This window comes from Vigna unguiculata, chromosome 2 (assembly GCF_004118075.2).
Source record: "Vigna unguiculata cultivar IT97K-499-35 chromosome 2, ASM411807v1, whole genome shotgun sequence".
NCBI classification, from domain to species: domain Eukaryota; kingdom Viridiplantae; phylum Streptophyta; class Magnoliopsida; order Fabales; family Fabaceae; genus Vigna; species Vigna unguiculata.
This window is the reverse complement of record NC_040280.1, coordinates 7,610,631-7,627,656: the sequence shown is the minus strand read 5'-3', so window position 1 is coordinate 7,627,656 and position 17,026 is coordinate 7,610,631. Positions and strand designations below refer to the sequence as shown.

At 32.9% G+C, this 17,026-nt stretch overlaps 1 protein-coding gene across 1 annotated transcript; it reads right to left on the bottom strand.

Moving 5' to 3' along the window:
* Window positions 1–5,556: 5,556 nt before the first annotated feature.
* On the bottom strand, window positions 5,557–8,961 carry LOC114173731. The gene is made up of 2 exons (XM_028058301.1): window positions 7,294–8,961; window positions 5,557–6,585 (listed from the first exon to the last, which is right to left on the bottom strand). The coding sequence occupies exon 2, from the start codon at window positions 6,541–6,543 to the stop codon at window positions 5,647–5,649; it is 897 nt and encodes a 298-aa protein (XP_027914102.1). The 5' UTR covers window positions 6,544–6,585; window positions 7,294–8,961; the 3' UTR covers window positions 5,557–5,646.
* Window positions 8,962–17,026: the final 8,065 nt, after the last annotated feature.

Below are 17,026 nucleotides of genomic sequence, written 5' to 3'. Positions count from 1 at the left end.
ATGAAACGGCGCAACTCGTGTTTCAGCCTGCCCTCATATTTTAGGCATATCCACTCCTCGGTGACAGTGGGCGACTAGAACCTGGCCAAATACTCACATTTGCCTGTGTATAGCCTGCACAGTCAGGTTCCCCTGTTGGAATGTGAGGAATTTCGCCTCTCTCTCGTGCTTGGCACTGTCTGGAAAATACTTCTCCAGAAATCTCACCCTGAAGGAAGTCCAGGTAACCTCCTCACCCCGGGTCTGCTTGAGCTGCTGCATGCCTGTCCACCAGTATTTTGCGTCAGCTATCAACAGGAATGAGACGAATGAGAGTTTCTAAGCATCTGTGCAATCGATCACTCGGCAGATTTTCTCACACTCTCTGAGCCAAGCATCGGCTTCATCCGGAGAGGATTTGCCCGCAAATTTTGAGGGCTTATGTCTCAAAAAGTCCTCAATCGACATCAGGCGTGTGGGTGCTACCACGGCTCTGGGTTGCGCTACAATGGGCTGCATCGCATCTACCATCCGATGTATCGCCTGAGCGATCTCATTAGCCCCAACATTATTCCTCCTCCGCCTATTTGACATAGCCTGAGCACGCCACATATAACTGTTCACAACAAACAGCTTTGGTTAAGACTTTATACCAAAAGTTAGATAACAAACAATGATCAAAATGATCTCACAAGCACACACGGTAAGCTCACTCCCCATAGACCCCAAAAAATCTTTTGAAAACCATTGCTCTGATACCAAATGTAACATCCCGTCATGATATTACGAATTTAATAAAATAAAATAAAGTAATTAATTACATTACATTTAATAATACCTCATTTTCCAAAAACACGGGAAATTTAAAACTTTATTAATTCACTAAAACGTCCATAAATACAAAACTGCAAGTATAACCAAAATGTTCCATGAGACTTTACATCCCATTTCAAATAAAATAAAGAAAATATAAATTTAAGGATCCCATGATAAACCCCTCTCTACAGCTAAGCCTCACCAGCTCCACCTGCATCATCACCTGCTCACGTGTACCGCGTACACGATCATCGCCAAACACAAGCAGATAGGGTGAGCTAAAAGATAAAACAACATATAAATATACCAAACACACATATACATGTATAATCGATAAAAATAATACATCAATAACACAAAACTCTTCCCTTATACCGCATGGCTACAACCAAATATAATATCCTTTCATTTCCCACAGAACTTACTCCATTTCTATCACATGGCCACTACCATGTATTCTGATGCACCTTGTGGAAGACTCGTTACCTTCCTTCTATATGGCCATAACCATGTATATTAATGTTCATCAGGGAGACTCGTTCCAGTTCTTCCACATGGCCACAACCATGTTAGCAGTGTTCTACATCTTCTATTAAGTACCTCAAGGCACCCTGCTATCACACCTATCGGCCATAACCGATAGAGCACGTGCGGAAACCATGCTACGGATCACACACCGTAACACCAGGTGGAGTTCCCAGATACGAACATAGTTCGTAATGTCCCAGGACTACCAAACTCGTCAACGAAATACTGAGGAGGGCAATCCATCTGGACCCATCCGTACTGGCCACAACCAGCACACTCACACCGGCAACACTCGCTAACCCGAGCCACAACTCAAATGTTCCTCGTGTTCATCCGCTATCCCGAGCCATAACTCAAGGGAAGTCGTTCCGGGCCACAACCCATAGAATGCCACGTGCTTATCCCCTATCTTGGGCTACAACCCAAGGATACGTTCCGGGCCACAACCCATGGAACACCAGCAAGCCCACCATTAAGATACCCTAGAAGCATGATAGTTCACACATTCCCAAGTCCACCACCAATCAGTTTAATACCACATAATCATACGCATTTAAACACATAATCCTACCATCCTTTGTTAATGTTCAAGCCTTTGCCTAAGCACTCCAGTCCATCTCGTTTAAGCTAGATTACCTCGCCTAAGCGAGCACCACACACAGAACTAGCCTCGAACTCTCGCTTAGGCGAGTTACACTCGCCTGGACGAGATTACATTTCGCCCAAGACTCAAACCTCTTGCTTGGGCTGCGAGTTAAGCTACCATCAAAACATTCTTCGCGTTCTCGCTTAAGCGAGAGACTCTCGCCTGAGCGAGATACTCTTTCGCTCAAAACAATGGGATTTCCCACCTGAGCGGAATGCCCAAGCCAAATCGCCCAACCCTCTCGAGTTCTTGCTTAGGCGAGACTCACTCGCCTAAGTGAGATGACCTTTCGCCCAAACCAAACATCCTCCGCCTGAGCGATAGCCTCGAGCAGACAAAGGGTACGAGTCCCTGCATATCTCGCCGAGGCGAGCCTAGCTCGCCTGAGCGAGAATTGCAGGTTCTGGCACTAATTCACGCACACAAACAATGCACCAGAGACTCAACACACAAACCAAAACATACCAATTCATTCAGTACAACTTCATTAGACATATGAGCATATTTGGACACGAAAATATACCCCAACCACCCAACCTTGGAAAATCACAGAATATACAGAACACAACCCCAATATATACATACATTTAGGTCAAATTTCAATGAAACAGTACCCAAAACCCTCAACCCCAAATTCCTTCATGTGCAGCACGAAATTCAGGGCATAGTTTCATTAAAATCAATCAAGACAATGCAACTATGATAGAATTTTGAGTTCAGCTCCCCTAACCTGAAATTTTCCCTTGCTTAGAAAAATGCAGAATGTTGGAAATCCCTCCTTGATCACTAGGCAGTCTAACACCCTCCCTTCACTATGCTCTCAATTGCCAAAGCCCTCCCAATTTTTGCACCCTTGCAAAGCCCTCAGAAAACAACTTCTCCAAACCCCTCCTCTCTCTCAAAAATTGCCTTTTAAAGGTGCCTTAAAGGGGTTTAATGCCTAAAACGAAAATTTTGTTTTAATGGTAAGTTTTATTGTTATTTAAGGCCTTTAGTATTTGTTTTTTAGCCTTCCTAGCTGCCCCATTCTGCTAGGGTTCTCTCCACCTTTTCCTATTTATGCCATACCATTTTTTAGCATAAAGAAATTTAAATTTTCGCCACCAAGGTTTGAACCCATGACCATGCGAAAGCCAATTTAATGCTAAACCATCAGGTTGCCAATTCATGTTTCATGCTAACTCACCCAATTCAAGCATGGTATCATACGAAACATGCTCCATCATATTATTAAAACAATAATAATTAAATAACATACAATTGGCATACATAGGACTCGAACCCAAGTCCTCTCACACAAACCAAGTACTCTCAACCACATGAGCTAGCACTTTTCCACGTCATACCCATCAAAATTTAATGCCATAAATACACTACTTACCCGCATTCATTAATTAATTAATTATTTAATTAATTAAGTTCTGTGGATCTTATAAAGTCCTGGAGGAAGAAGTTTATGTTGTTCAACCATTGGGATACATGAGAAGAGGATAAGAGAAGAAAGTACTAAGGTTGAAGAAAGCACTATATGGGTTGAAGTAAGCTCATCAAGCATGAAATTACCGCATTGACAAGTACTTTAGGAAGAAAGGATATGAGCAATGTCCATATGAACATGCTCAGTACGTAAAGAAAAGTAAAGGTAATGTAATGTTTGTTGCTATTTATGAATATGACCTTATATTCATAGGGAACAATACTGAGATGATTCAAGAATTCAAGGACATAATGACAAAGGAGTTTGAGATGACAGACATGGGATTGATGAAGTACTTCCTTGGCTTGGAAGTCAAACAGAGTGAGAAAGGCATTTTTGTGTCCCAAGAAAGGTATGCCGAGGAGATCTTGAACAAGTTCAAGATGACAAACTGTAACCCGGTTTCAACCCCAATGGAACTGGGTACAAAACTCTCGAAGTTTGATGGAGGAGACTAAGTTGATGCTAGCAAGTACCGAAGCTTGGTTGGAAGCCTTCGCTATCTGACGAGTACAAGGCCAGACTTACTATTAAGTGTTGGAATAGTAAGTCGGTATATGGTGGAGCCGAGCTACAGTCATTGGAAGGCTTTGAAGCGAATACTAAGGTATATTCGAGGAACGATATCACTCAGACTATACTATACTAAGTCGGGCAACTACCAACTAGTAGGGTACTCAGATAGTGATTGGTGCAAAGATGTAGACAAACGGAAAAACACATCCGGGTATGTATTTTTCATGGACCTATAATTTGTGAGCCTATAAATTGTATTGTCGATGGCATAGTATAGTGAGGTTTATTGTCTACAAAGGGTTAAATATGTTTTTGATCCCTTAACTTTCAGTGAAAATTTGAATTTAATCTTTGAAATTTTAGTCCAATTTAGTTTTTTAACTTTAGAAATGTTTGGATTTAGTTTTTTTAACCAAATTTTGTTAATTTTATTTGACGTTTCAAATACTTTTCTTGATAGCTTTTAAGTTATTTACTCTGTTTGACACATCTCTGTTTCAATATTAGTTAAGAAACTATCATGAAACGTGTTTGAAACGTCAAATGAACTTAACAAAATTTAGTTAAAAAAAAACTAAATCCACACATATTTAAGGTTGGGGGACTAAATTGAGCTAAAGTTTTGAGAATGGACTAATTCTAATTTTCACTTAAAGTTAAGGGACCAAAAACATATTTAACTTATATAATAATATAAAATCGATTGCATGTCCTCTTAATGAACCTTTTCCACATGTCAACAAAGTTTTTTCTCTAGTTGTACAACAAGAATGTTAGTTGTTAAGCAATCATATGCTCATGTCCAAATTTAATAATATCATTTGTTCCACTACCACTAGTTCCACCGCTTCCACCGTTTGCCAATTTCGTGGTAGGCCTGGTCATACATACTCTATCTTGCGCAACACTACTTGTCATGTTCCTTGTGGTCACCATGTGAGTTTGTAAAACCATATCGCTCAATCCTACGATAGGCGCCAAATGTTTTGGGTGTAGGGTCAAACATACCCTAAAACATTTTCTGATGCTTTCACTTCGATGTTATATCCTTTTCCTTTGGATAATTTGTTTGTCAACCAATCGGTAGGTACCTATTAAAGATACTTTGATGCTAAAGTTAGCTTGAGTTCAAACGGTTAAAGCTATTAATATTGTAATAAATACGTAGTAAATGTACAACCATACATTTGACTTGTATTTATAGTTTTCTTTATGGACTTTTGATTAAGGACGACCTAATTACGACCCACTTCCCTCTAAGCTTGTTTACGGATTTGTTTAGATTAATTATGTGTTAGTTGACTTTGGCGATGACCGACCAATTTTCTCTTTAGCGATTTGGTCGGTTATATTTGACAACTTTCGTCTATGTTGCCCGGTGTATCCATGAATTTTATCAATTTGAGTCTTCGAATGGTGGCAAAGAACTTGTTGATGCTAAAGTAAAAAATTGTCATCGTCAAGTTTTAGAGAAATATGGGTATGAAAAGTGTGAGGAAGAAAATTGGATGAGGAAAGACATGAATCAAAGTTGATTGTGGCAGAAGACGACGATGAAACAAATTATTCTATTATTATATTATAAAGGAGTACGTAAGAACCAGATCTCTCTCCATTATTTTCTCAGTTGAGATACATTTTGTAGTACATTCAAACTTTAACATACATCAAGTAAGGGTTTTCCTCAATTATAAGCATTGAAATTCATACATCTGATGGAAGCACCGGGAGCATGCCCTCTGAACCTTCCATCATTGACAATGGTTACTACATTTTGTCTACTGCCTTGAGGTGGTGGTAAGGAAACACCATCGTTGTCTTCAAAATCAGACTGCCAAGACACTTGGCTATGCTTACCACAATCAGGACACATGCTTGGCTTCCAAATCCCACTTTCATTCACTTGATTGAACATGTATAATAATGCTGAAACAGGATGTTGCTCAGGACCCTCCGATATTATATCAAATTTACCATCACAAACTCCAACCTTTACCAAAACAGAAAATCCAACATTTGTTGTTTCAATTGATCTGTTAACAACCGTTGTTCCGTTGCCATTAACAAAATAGTGTGCCATAGTCACTTCCTTAGCATCCTCATGATAAGCGGTTTTCTTGCACTTCCAAATAAGAAGACCAGACCTGTTTGCACTGGCATACAAGTAAACCTTAGTGTCTGTAACATCACCGTATGGATGAACGGTTTTCTTCGTCTTCGTCCACGGGATGGAGCTACCATTAGATTTAAAGTCGATCATGTGAAGAAAACCAGTGTTGGTTTTATATATTTGCAGGTATAACATTTCCATACTGTTTGAACATATTATACTGTCATGGATTAAGAATGTTAACAAGTCAACACTACCATCTCTGTAAACACATCTTGCTAACGCGAGATTGCACGTGGACCCTTCAACGGTGTATGAAACTTCTCTCTTTTCAGAAAATGATCCATCATTAAACGTGTGAGTGGTAGATGGGGTCATGTTGATGGTAGCATGTGTTCCCAGTTGAAAAAGACATGGAAATGGAAAACTCCCTCTATGACGGTGAAAACAAGCAACGTTGTTGTTTCCCATCTTTTTGTGCGTAAAATAAATGCACTACTAACAGTGGCAGATCTTGACACACAAACCCAAAATAATTCATTCAAAAATTGTATTATTAATATAATATAAACATGACTATAATTGTAATTATAAAAAAGTTCACATGCATATATAAAATATATAAGTATATAAATTATTGTCTTTACTTTATTAAGATATTTCACTAATAATTAAGTTTTTTAAGATATTTTATTAGTAATTAAAACAAAATTAAAAATAATTAAATGAGAATTAAAATTGTCTGTAAGAAATTTATCTTTCAATTAGTATATATATATATATATATATATATATATATATATATATATATATATATATATATATATATATAAAATTCAATTACCAAATAAATAAAATTAATAAAATTATCTGAATTCATAAAAGTAAAATACATAAAATAACAAAATTTCAAAAATATAAAAAAGTTTTAAGAAAAGGAAAAATTTCTACAAAGTAAGATTCCAATAAAAAAATACAAAAAAAAAAAGAGAAAAACGTGCTTTGTAACACAACTTTAATAAAATAAAATGAAATTAAAAGGTGTTTTTAACAGAAAAAAAAATGAAATTTGTTTTATATGAATTATGAGTTTGCATATAAGAAAATAAAATACATAGATTAAAGTAACGTCGTGCTCCTATAGGGCAATTTATTGATTTGAAAGTCTTGCTTTTAGTGTGACTTAACTAGCTTAGTGAAAAAAGTTTAGAGAAGACATACCTGGTGTGCCCCAAGATGTTAAGGAAAGTTGGCCGCCCCCAACCCCTTACAAGACGAAAACAATAGAAAGAAGCTCCTTCAATATCTTGGACAGATAGATTATATATTCTAGGGTTGGGGGCGACAAAAGAAAGTAGTGCCTTATGTTCTTGAAGCTGTGTATGGAAAAAAATGAGGGTTTGCGTTTCCTTTTATAGCCTAAGAGTACGCGCGTGCACTCCAAGTCCCCAAGAAGAGACTCGGGACTTCTCCCAGGACATGTTCTCATTAATTAGGGTTTACATATTTTTAATTGAAGATTTGCTTCTCATTATTCTTTTATTAAGAAGATTTGTTCTCGAATTTTCTTGATATTAATTATATTTCTTTTTACAGTAGAGATTCTTTGACTTGGTTTTCATATTGTCTGAAATGCTTACTGTGTGTCTTTAAATCTAAAGGGTAAGAAGAACACAAACATAATTTGCTAATAAAATGATTTTTTCATTGTTTGTACTTCCAATGAAAGATTTCTATTTCTTGTTCTCTTTTCTTTTTCATCATCTGATGGTTTTCATGAACTTTCCTTTCCTTTGGGGTTAGTTGAGTGAGGGAGTACTTCTTGTTAGTGTAGCCATGGTAAACCTTCGTATCATATTGCAATGGTCTTTCAAAAACCTTGTGATTAACTTTCATAGGAACCATTTCAAATATCAACTTTAACGCACATTCAATCTCCATTAAACATTCCATGCATGCGAAGAAAACAAGTTTCCGTGCAGGCATAGTCTTTCACTGTCCCAACATACTATGCTGCCATTGTGTTCTTGTGAGCATGGTTGGGATGTTTGCATGCAAAAACTATAAATACATATTTTCACTCTTAGTTTATTATAATGGAAAACGATTCTTTCCACCCACCATATTCAAATAACATAACACCAAACACCATACCCAAATATCTATTTTTTCTATATTATATACATAAAGCATAACAGATACATTTGCTTCTCTTTATGTTATATTCTTTGAATATAAAAGAAAAAAACAATTCTAGTATATTAAATGGTTTTCTACAACCTTTTTTTTCCTCTCGGTTTCTCATTTTTTTCTTTGCATCATAAGTTTAACCACAACATTGAAGAAAGCAAGGTTAGTCCTATACGGGTCAAATTGCTTCTATATAAAGTTCTCCACCACCCTCTTCTATCACTACTTTCTCATATGCATATAGTACACTATCATACACACCCCTCTACAAAATTACTAGTTCAGATTAAATTCTACTTTTATGTTGTAAACAAAGTCTATCAATTGTGATAGTAAACATTCATTTTGCATTCTTAAATTAATCAGAAACATAATGATTTCAAAATGGTGATAACAAGAATACTTCCTAACTTCCTAAAAAATATTGCATTTTCGTAAATCAAATTATTCAAATCACAAAGAAAGGGCATTCACAAAAATGCTTATGATACATAAACATAATACCTAACTCAAGCTACGCCAAGACTACAACAATGCTTAGGAAACAACCTATTCACATATAATAAGGGCATCCAAAAATGGAGCAAGAACATACCCAAAAAAAACCCGATTGAAATTGGTTGCTTGGTGGTTTGAACGGTTTTTTTTTTGTATTTTTGGGTCCCTTTAAAGTGAAAATTGTAAAAATGGCTCCGTTGAATTTTTTTTTTTTTGTAAAATAGGAACAAGTCGTTATGGCAAAGGACAACATCACAAGGAAAGTCATCCTCTGTTCTACTGGTTTTCTTTTTTTTTTTTTTGTTAAATCATTTCAGAGGTCCCCATTTTTGTAGCGACATCTCAAGTAAGTTCCCCCATTTTTATTTGACTCAATTGAGTCCCTATTTTTGAAAATTCATTGCAATCAATTCCTTTTCGTTAGTTGTACAATAATGGTGTTAATTATGTGTCACGTGTCGGTTTTTTTGATTTTTTTAATTTTTTTTAATTTATAATTTTTTTTATAGACAAATGTTAGAATTTATATTTAAAATTTTATATTTGAATTTATAAAAATTTTATTTTTAAAGCAACTCTAACATTTATTTATAAATAGATATATAAATATTTTTAAAAAATTAAATAAATATCAGTGCAAAATATACATTTAAATAAACTCAATTTTTTTTAAAATATCGACTATAATAAAAATACCATTGTAAAATTTATATAAAAATTAAATTTGATGCTGGGATGAAATTGAGACAAAATAACAAATACAGATACTACATTGAGATTTTTCACATCCAATAGTGACACATGGCACTACCACTGCCACATCACATTGTTTTTGCCACGTGGCACAATGTCAGATTGACACGTGCCAATTTTAAATTCTTTTAAAAAAATTATAAAAAAAAATTAAAAAACAAATCATAAAAACCACATGCTAATACGTGGCACATAATTAACATTGTTACTGTATAACTAACGAAAAGGAACTGATTGCAACGAATTTTCAAAAATAGGGACTCAATTGAGTCAAATAAAAATGGGGGGACCTACTTCAAATTTCGCTACAAAAATGGGGACCTCTGAAATGATTTAACCTTCTTTTTTTTCAAAAAAACAAAATCGTCATAACAGATGATAGTTTGTGTATATAAAAAATTGAAGTCGTCATGTACCTTAACGACTTCAGTTTTCGTTTTTTTTTTGCTCAAAAGTTGCAGTTTTGAAAAGTTGTAGTTCTTTTTGACACAACAAAAATAAATGTTGCAATGTTGCAGTTTTATTCAAGCGGCTGACCAATTTTCTCTTTTCGAGAACCAATACAACTTTTTCACAAACCCAATGAACATTTGATAGTATAAATGTTGACAAATGCATTTAAGTTGCCCGTTGTAGACCCACCTCATTGGAATTGAAGAGGAGAGAAGTATTTTATTTGCAATAAAAAGTCTGGAGTGAAGTCGTCATAGAGTCCAACAACTTCACTAAAACCGTCTTGAGAGAAGACGACTTCACATTTTAAAAAATAAAAAATAAAAATCGGAAAGAAACATGACGACTTCACCTATAATGTCGTTATGCATCCTACTGACTTGTCCCAGTTTTACAAATAAAAATTAAATGGACCAATTTTTACAATTTTGAAGTCAAATTGACCCAAAAATACAAAAAAGCCGGTTTGAACCCTATTGGAGAATGTCCTTTTACACACCAATTAGACAACAAAGCAACACTCACAAGGAAAATGAAGGCGCCCAAATTTCAACACTGATCCTAGACCAACGCTCCTTTTAGGGTTCCTTGCAACAATTGTGTATGGGAGATTTCTTTGGTAATAGGCTTCGTGGGTGGGAAGGAACGAAGAAAACAAATAATGGATGAAGATCGAAAACGAAAATGGCAGACTTAGTTTCGCCATTGAAGGAGAGTCACCGCCAAAATGAAATTGTTTCTTCCTCTCATGGGTGGAGGATTAGTGGTGGAAAGAAACAAACTAAACAGAGAGAATGAGCGAATTAGATTTGAAAAATTGAGATGAAAATGGTAAAAGACTAGATAAGTGAAAATGAAACAAAAATGTACTTATGCGCAAGAAACATTTTCAATTTCCTGTGCCTGAGAATATAAAATTTAATTCAAAATCAAAATCAAAATATCACACCATGATGCCACTTAAGGTGGTAAAAAAAGTTGTAAGGTGTGGAAATAATATCATTTTCCTTTACATTTACACTTTCACTTTAAAAAAAAAAAAAACAGCCAATACCCACATTCAATATAAAAGTCAAATTTGTGTGGCCGTCATCGTAGGTTCTTGTTCTTAAATGAGTTTTAGCAAGTGGATAAAGAATCTTCTAATACTAAATACATGGAATCATATTTTCAGTCTCACGATAACGGAAGCATTGTTCTTCAGCTTATTATATTATAATTCAGAAGCATCTAATTCCGTCTGTTTCTCCTGTAATTAACGGTAGGGTGCTTCTTTGCATAATTCATTTTTAGTTTTTAAATAACATGTTTCTTCTTCTTCTTCTAAATTTTAGTTAAAAATAAACTCGTTTTCTTAAAATTAGGTTAGTTATTTAAGCGTGACGATAATGTTAAGTTTTGTGTTACAGTTAATGACAGTAAGAGTAGTTAAATTTGTAATATATTTATTGAATAAAATATTTTCTTTTTTGAACATTAATGACTTGAGTTTAATACAGAACATAAAATATGCAAAATTCTAAAACGTTTGTGTAAAGTTTATATTAAAATTTACGTTTGTGCAAATTCTTTTCTTTCCTTGTTTTTTTTTTTAATTTTTATAAAGAAAATTAATATAATAGTTATTATATTTAAATAAATAATATATTTACATAATAATATTTAAGTATTTAAGTGTTGTAATTATAGTATAATTATAAGTATTATATTAAAGTGAAGAATTTGATAATATAAAAAAATTAAATAATTATTTTTTTTCTTTTATAACAAATTAATTAAAATATTTGTGAAATTTGTTTGTTTCATATTATTACCACGTTGCCACGCCACAGAAGGTAAAATAGTGGAAGAAGGACTGAGAACGAGGAATTTGAACTTTGTGGGGACATTGTAACCATTATTACAATGTTTTTTCCATTCACAGTGGTAGGTTTCGTATGCCACCACCTCCTACATATTGGCAATGTAGAAAAGCAAGAAAGATACGAGGAAAGAGATTCTATATTACTATAAAATGTTATAAGAGATATGTTAATATTTTTGTCAAACTCATAATGCTATAATTAAATATATTGAAAATTTATTAAATAAAAAATGAAATGTAAAACAATGCAACTTGATTGGTAAATATATGTGTAATTTATAGAGTCGAAAGAACAAATAATAAAGATATAATGTTAAATTGAAGATGATAACAATTAAAATGACGATCTATTTACGAATGATCAATTTCTTCAAAATTATTTTCACCATTTTTTATATATTTTTCATTACATTCATTTTTTTCATTCATATTTATAAATTTTCTTCCCTACGTTTAAATAACATTTATATATGTAATTTACTTTGAAGTAAAAAATGATGTTTTTTTTTTTATTAACGAAAACAAATATATTAAATAGTAACAATAGAATCGTCCCATCCCTCGTACAAGAGAAGAAACATAAAAAAAAAATTATGAAGATTGAAACATAGCACATTCACATTAACAAAAAGCATAAAACAACGTATAGACATATTTTGTTTTCACAAGTTTCTTGGCGTGTAGTAAAGCTCCATTAATAAGCTGAAGTTTGTGACGAAACTCTGTTCCATTGGTATAAATGGGATTCTTAGTCTAGACATGCATATGTAAATTTCATTAAGCACTCCTTAACCTTTCATCCTCCCTAAGGAATTAGAACTGAAACCTGCAACCCAAGGTGACTTAGGCACACTCCCAAATCAGATATAGAACTTGTATATTTCCCATCACCCTAAGGATTCCATATAATTGGCATCATGCACAATTAAGAATATGAAAATGATGCTTTAGCATATTTATTGGTTATCCGAGTTCAAAGCTTTGATTTGTGCTAAAGAGAATACTTCATCTACATCAAGTTTTGCACCCTTAAAAATGATGTTATTGCTATTCATATAATAGCCACTCACATGCATTGCCATATATTATTATGTGAATTACTTAACATTGAGTGGGAAAACTGGTGCAAGTGAATCCTTGCACATATAGTGTAGTTCTCATCTTTTTTTTATCTAGATCAACATTTATCTCCTTCGTGCATATTAATCTTTTTCATCTATATTTTTTCCTATCTCTCTTTTCCACATTCTTCTCCTTATCTCCTACATTCATACTCATTTTCTTCATCCATATTCATCTTCTTCATCTATAATTATTATTTTTATCTATTATCATTTTCTATTCTAATTTCTTCGTTTATATTATTTAAACATGGAAATACTATTTATTTTTTATAAATGTATTGTCATTGGTGTTAACGAAAATGACACAAAGTAAATTAATATTAAAAATAAATTTTACTTAGTACTGAGGCTAAATTTAATAAATTTTAAATAAAAATGAATTATCATCGATCAGACTTAGGGATGTCAAAAATATCCGTACCCGCAGATAAAACCCACAGTGGGTAAGCAATGGATATTAAAAATGGATACCTGTTACCCGCGGGTACAGATATTTTTGATACTCGTACCTGTTGAACTTTAATTCACAAAAATACTCTCATATATATATATATATATATATATATATATATATATATATATATATATATATATATATATATATATATATATATATATATCAGTAAAAACCATTATGACCTAATTTTTTCTAAATTGCACATCTTGTCTTGTCTTCTGTCTTCATTCTTCTAGCTTCAATTTTTGGTACGTTGTCTTTTTCCAAGTACACCCCTTGAAATTCTTTTCTTTCCCTTCTTTAAAATTGGACATATACATCAAACCCTATATAGACAATGATGTTTATGGTATGCTTGTTGTCAAATGATAGAATCAAAATAAGAATACTTGGCACGTGGCAGTTGAAGTTTATTATTTGATTATTTTTTAGGAATCAAGGAGAAAGTGGGTTTGTTGATCAATGCACTAATTCAAGAATTTTCATTGTGTTGAACAACATTTTATATTTATTTTTATAATTATTTGGACTTTATTTAAAATTTTATATTCAACTTGAGTTGGTTTGAACTTTATTTAAAATTTATGACATTGATGTATTTTATTTTATTTTATATGAATTTATGATTAAATATTTATTTTTAAATAATTTTGTAAATACCTGCGAGTACTCGTGGATACCTGCGGATATGGAAAAAATAAGGATGTATCCGCATAATGGATACCCGACGGATATGGGTACGAATAAGGGACAAATATTTATTCAATGGGTAGGTACGAAGAAGCTACTACCTGTCCTCGTTGACATCTCTAATCATACTAATACTAACATGTTCTAATTAAAATTAATGATAAACTGGTGTTGACTTAAGTGACGTTAATTAAAGTCAATTCTTTAAAAACTTATGCTAATATATTAGTGTCCACAATTTTAGAGTAACGTATGTGTTCGACGCAAATCCAACACTTATAGCTATTTCACATTGATTTTTTCTAAAAGAGGACACTAGATACATGTTTTGGAATTATTAATTAAGATCTACCATTTTATTTTATTTTATTTTATTCTAACATCCAAAATGGTCTTAGATGTTGGTGACAAAAAGTTCCGATTAAAAGTTGACAACACTTATTTATATATATATATATATATATATATATATATATATATATATATATATATATCCCTAACAATTGATCATAAAATTTTGATTTATATTTGCCTAAAAATAATATTATTGGCGTTGATAAATCATAATGTTTGATAATGATTGGAATAAACATACTAATGTAGGTTGAACAACTGGATTAATATTAGTTAAGAAATAATTTATGTCAGTTGAAAGAAACCACAAATTATATTAATTGAAAATAATTAACATCGACTAAGAAAACTCTAATTAACTTAAGATAAAAATAATCCTAATCTATATTGGAAAAGAAAAACTCGTGGAAACTCTCTCCTTCATGATAATATAGCTTGCAGCTGTTGAAGATTGATCTTGGAGCTTTTGGTTTGGTTTGAAGCTTGGAGAAAGTGGTTTGTGGTAGGCTGGGCTGTGCTACCACTGAGGTTTGATCTTTCTCAAGCTTTATATGTGTGCTTGGTGGTTTTCCAGGTCTGCAAGAGGGTTCTTGCTGTGCTGGTGTGATTCTTGTGTGATTCAATAGTCTTTTGTGGTGTTTTTGCATATTTTGAAAGTGTAAGGGTGGATACTTTGTAAATATTTTGAAATAGTGCAAAGTCAAGCTTAGGTTGCCTTGACAAACTAGATGTAGCTCAGATTTGAGTGAACCAGTATAAAAATCTCGCGGTCTCCCCTCTTCTCTAACCTTTCTCTCTTGCATTTTCATTTTAAAGTTTCAAGAACTTGTGTTTTAATCATCCTTTTCATGTTCTTGCATGTTTTCATGGAATCTGCAGCATTGAGCATGTTTACATAATTATTTGGAACCTGTCTTGATCAATCTTGTGCATTGTTACTAGTTTAAAACTCGAATTTGCATTTCTGCATTTTTCCCAGTATTTTAGTCGACTGTTTTCCTATTTCAATCGATTGATTATACCAGAACAGAATCTGTTTAGTAAAATCAATCGATTAACTCTGTTTTTGATCGATTGAAAGTGTACAATTCAGTACTGTTTGCATCCTAACTTGGTGATCTAATTGATTCAATTAAAGGTGGTTTGTAGCTTTCAAAGATAGCCTAAATTTTTAACTAGCCAATTCAACCCCCCCTTCTTGGCATTTCAACCATTTCAAAACTAACAGCTTCTCCTTAGAGTAACTTCAACTACCAATGTGATATCACTAAATTTATGTTTGCTTTCAACTCATAAAGTTTAAATTCAAGCACACTCAACCTCTCAAAAGAACTAGATGATGCATCATTTGTGATAATTACTCAGACTTGTTTGGATAACCATTCCAACAAACATTTATAGGAGAAGATAATAAAGTAAATTTGTTTCCTTCTGAATTATATATCTTCTTCTAGTTTCTTTCTATAGCTTTTAAACACAAATTGGTATTCTAACATTATATGAACACTACATAAAGAAATAATTCAGCCAGTGTTGTTATGTATAAATTCTTGTAACAGTTCATATTCTCACAAAAATCAGAGAACAACAACACTCACTCTCACTCAAGATCAACAAGAAGTGGTTCAGTGACCTGCAGTCCAAGTAGGTCTTCCTCCATTAATGATATGTGAATTATTAATATATGTGAACAACAAGAGCATTAATGAAGCAATTCAAAAGTGCTAATAATACTAAGTTTATATTTTCCATGTAATGCCTATAATAACCATTATATGTCGTAATATTCTTTCTAAAAGAATCAAACAAGTGGAAAAATACAGAATAATAAAGATGATGATGATATTGCTAGTGCCATGACTGGGAGGCACACATTGATGAAGGTAGAACAACACAAAAATTCAATTTATAATATTTTTTAAAATGAATAAAATATACTCTACAACCAAATATATTCTTATTTCAAAATTACCTTTTGAACACTAATGACTTCAGTTTTGTACATAACACAAAATTACCTTTGTTTCCTTTTCAATGAACTTTTATCATTTCTTCCTCTTTTTAATTAACTATGCTCTAACGTAAATTCTACACACAATGAAATGTGAAACAAATGCGACAGGACTAGATATTTAAAAAAATCATAGGGTTTCAATAATTTAAGAGGTTAAGGAAATTAAGAAACCTATTTAGAAACAGAAAACTACATAATAATTAGTTATTGAATGTTGTAATACTTTGTTGTACCGATAGCCATAAACATTAGATAAATAAATTTACTATCACAAAGTTTGTGCATTTGAAAAGCATCCAAAACAAAAACAAAAAAGTTAACTCTAAGAAATAAGGCAACTTATTTGACTATTGTCCTATAGTGACACTGGTGAGTGATGTTACTATGTTGCTAATGCTATTGTGGGGTTTCTTTGGAGGCTACTGTTACAGTTACAATAGTTGATGTAATGCTAAACTATCTTGGCCAATATAACATAACTTGATTATTTCCTTCGTCTAAGCCTCTTTTGGCTAATGCACCAAAAATTCAATAGCAAAATGCTTGTCAGAAGAAAA

What these genes read in the sequence shown, in the direction of transcription:
- LOC114173731 (XM_028058301.1), bottom strand. Translation starts at nt 6,543, where the DNA reads ATGGGAAACAACAACGTTGCTTGTTTTCACCGTCATAGAGGGAGTTTT.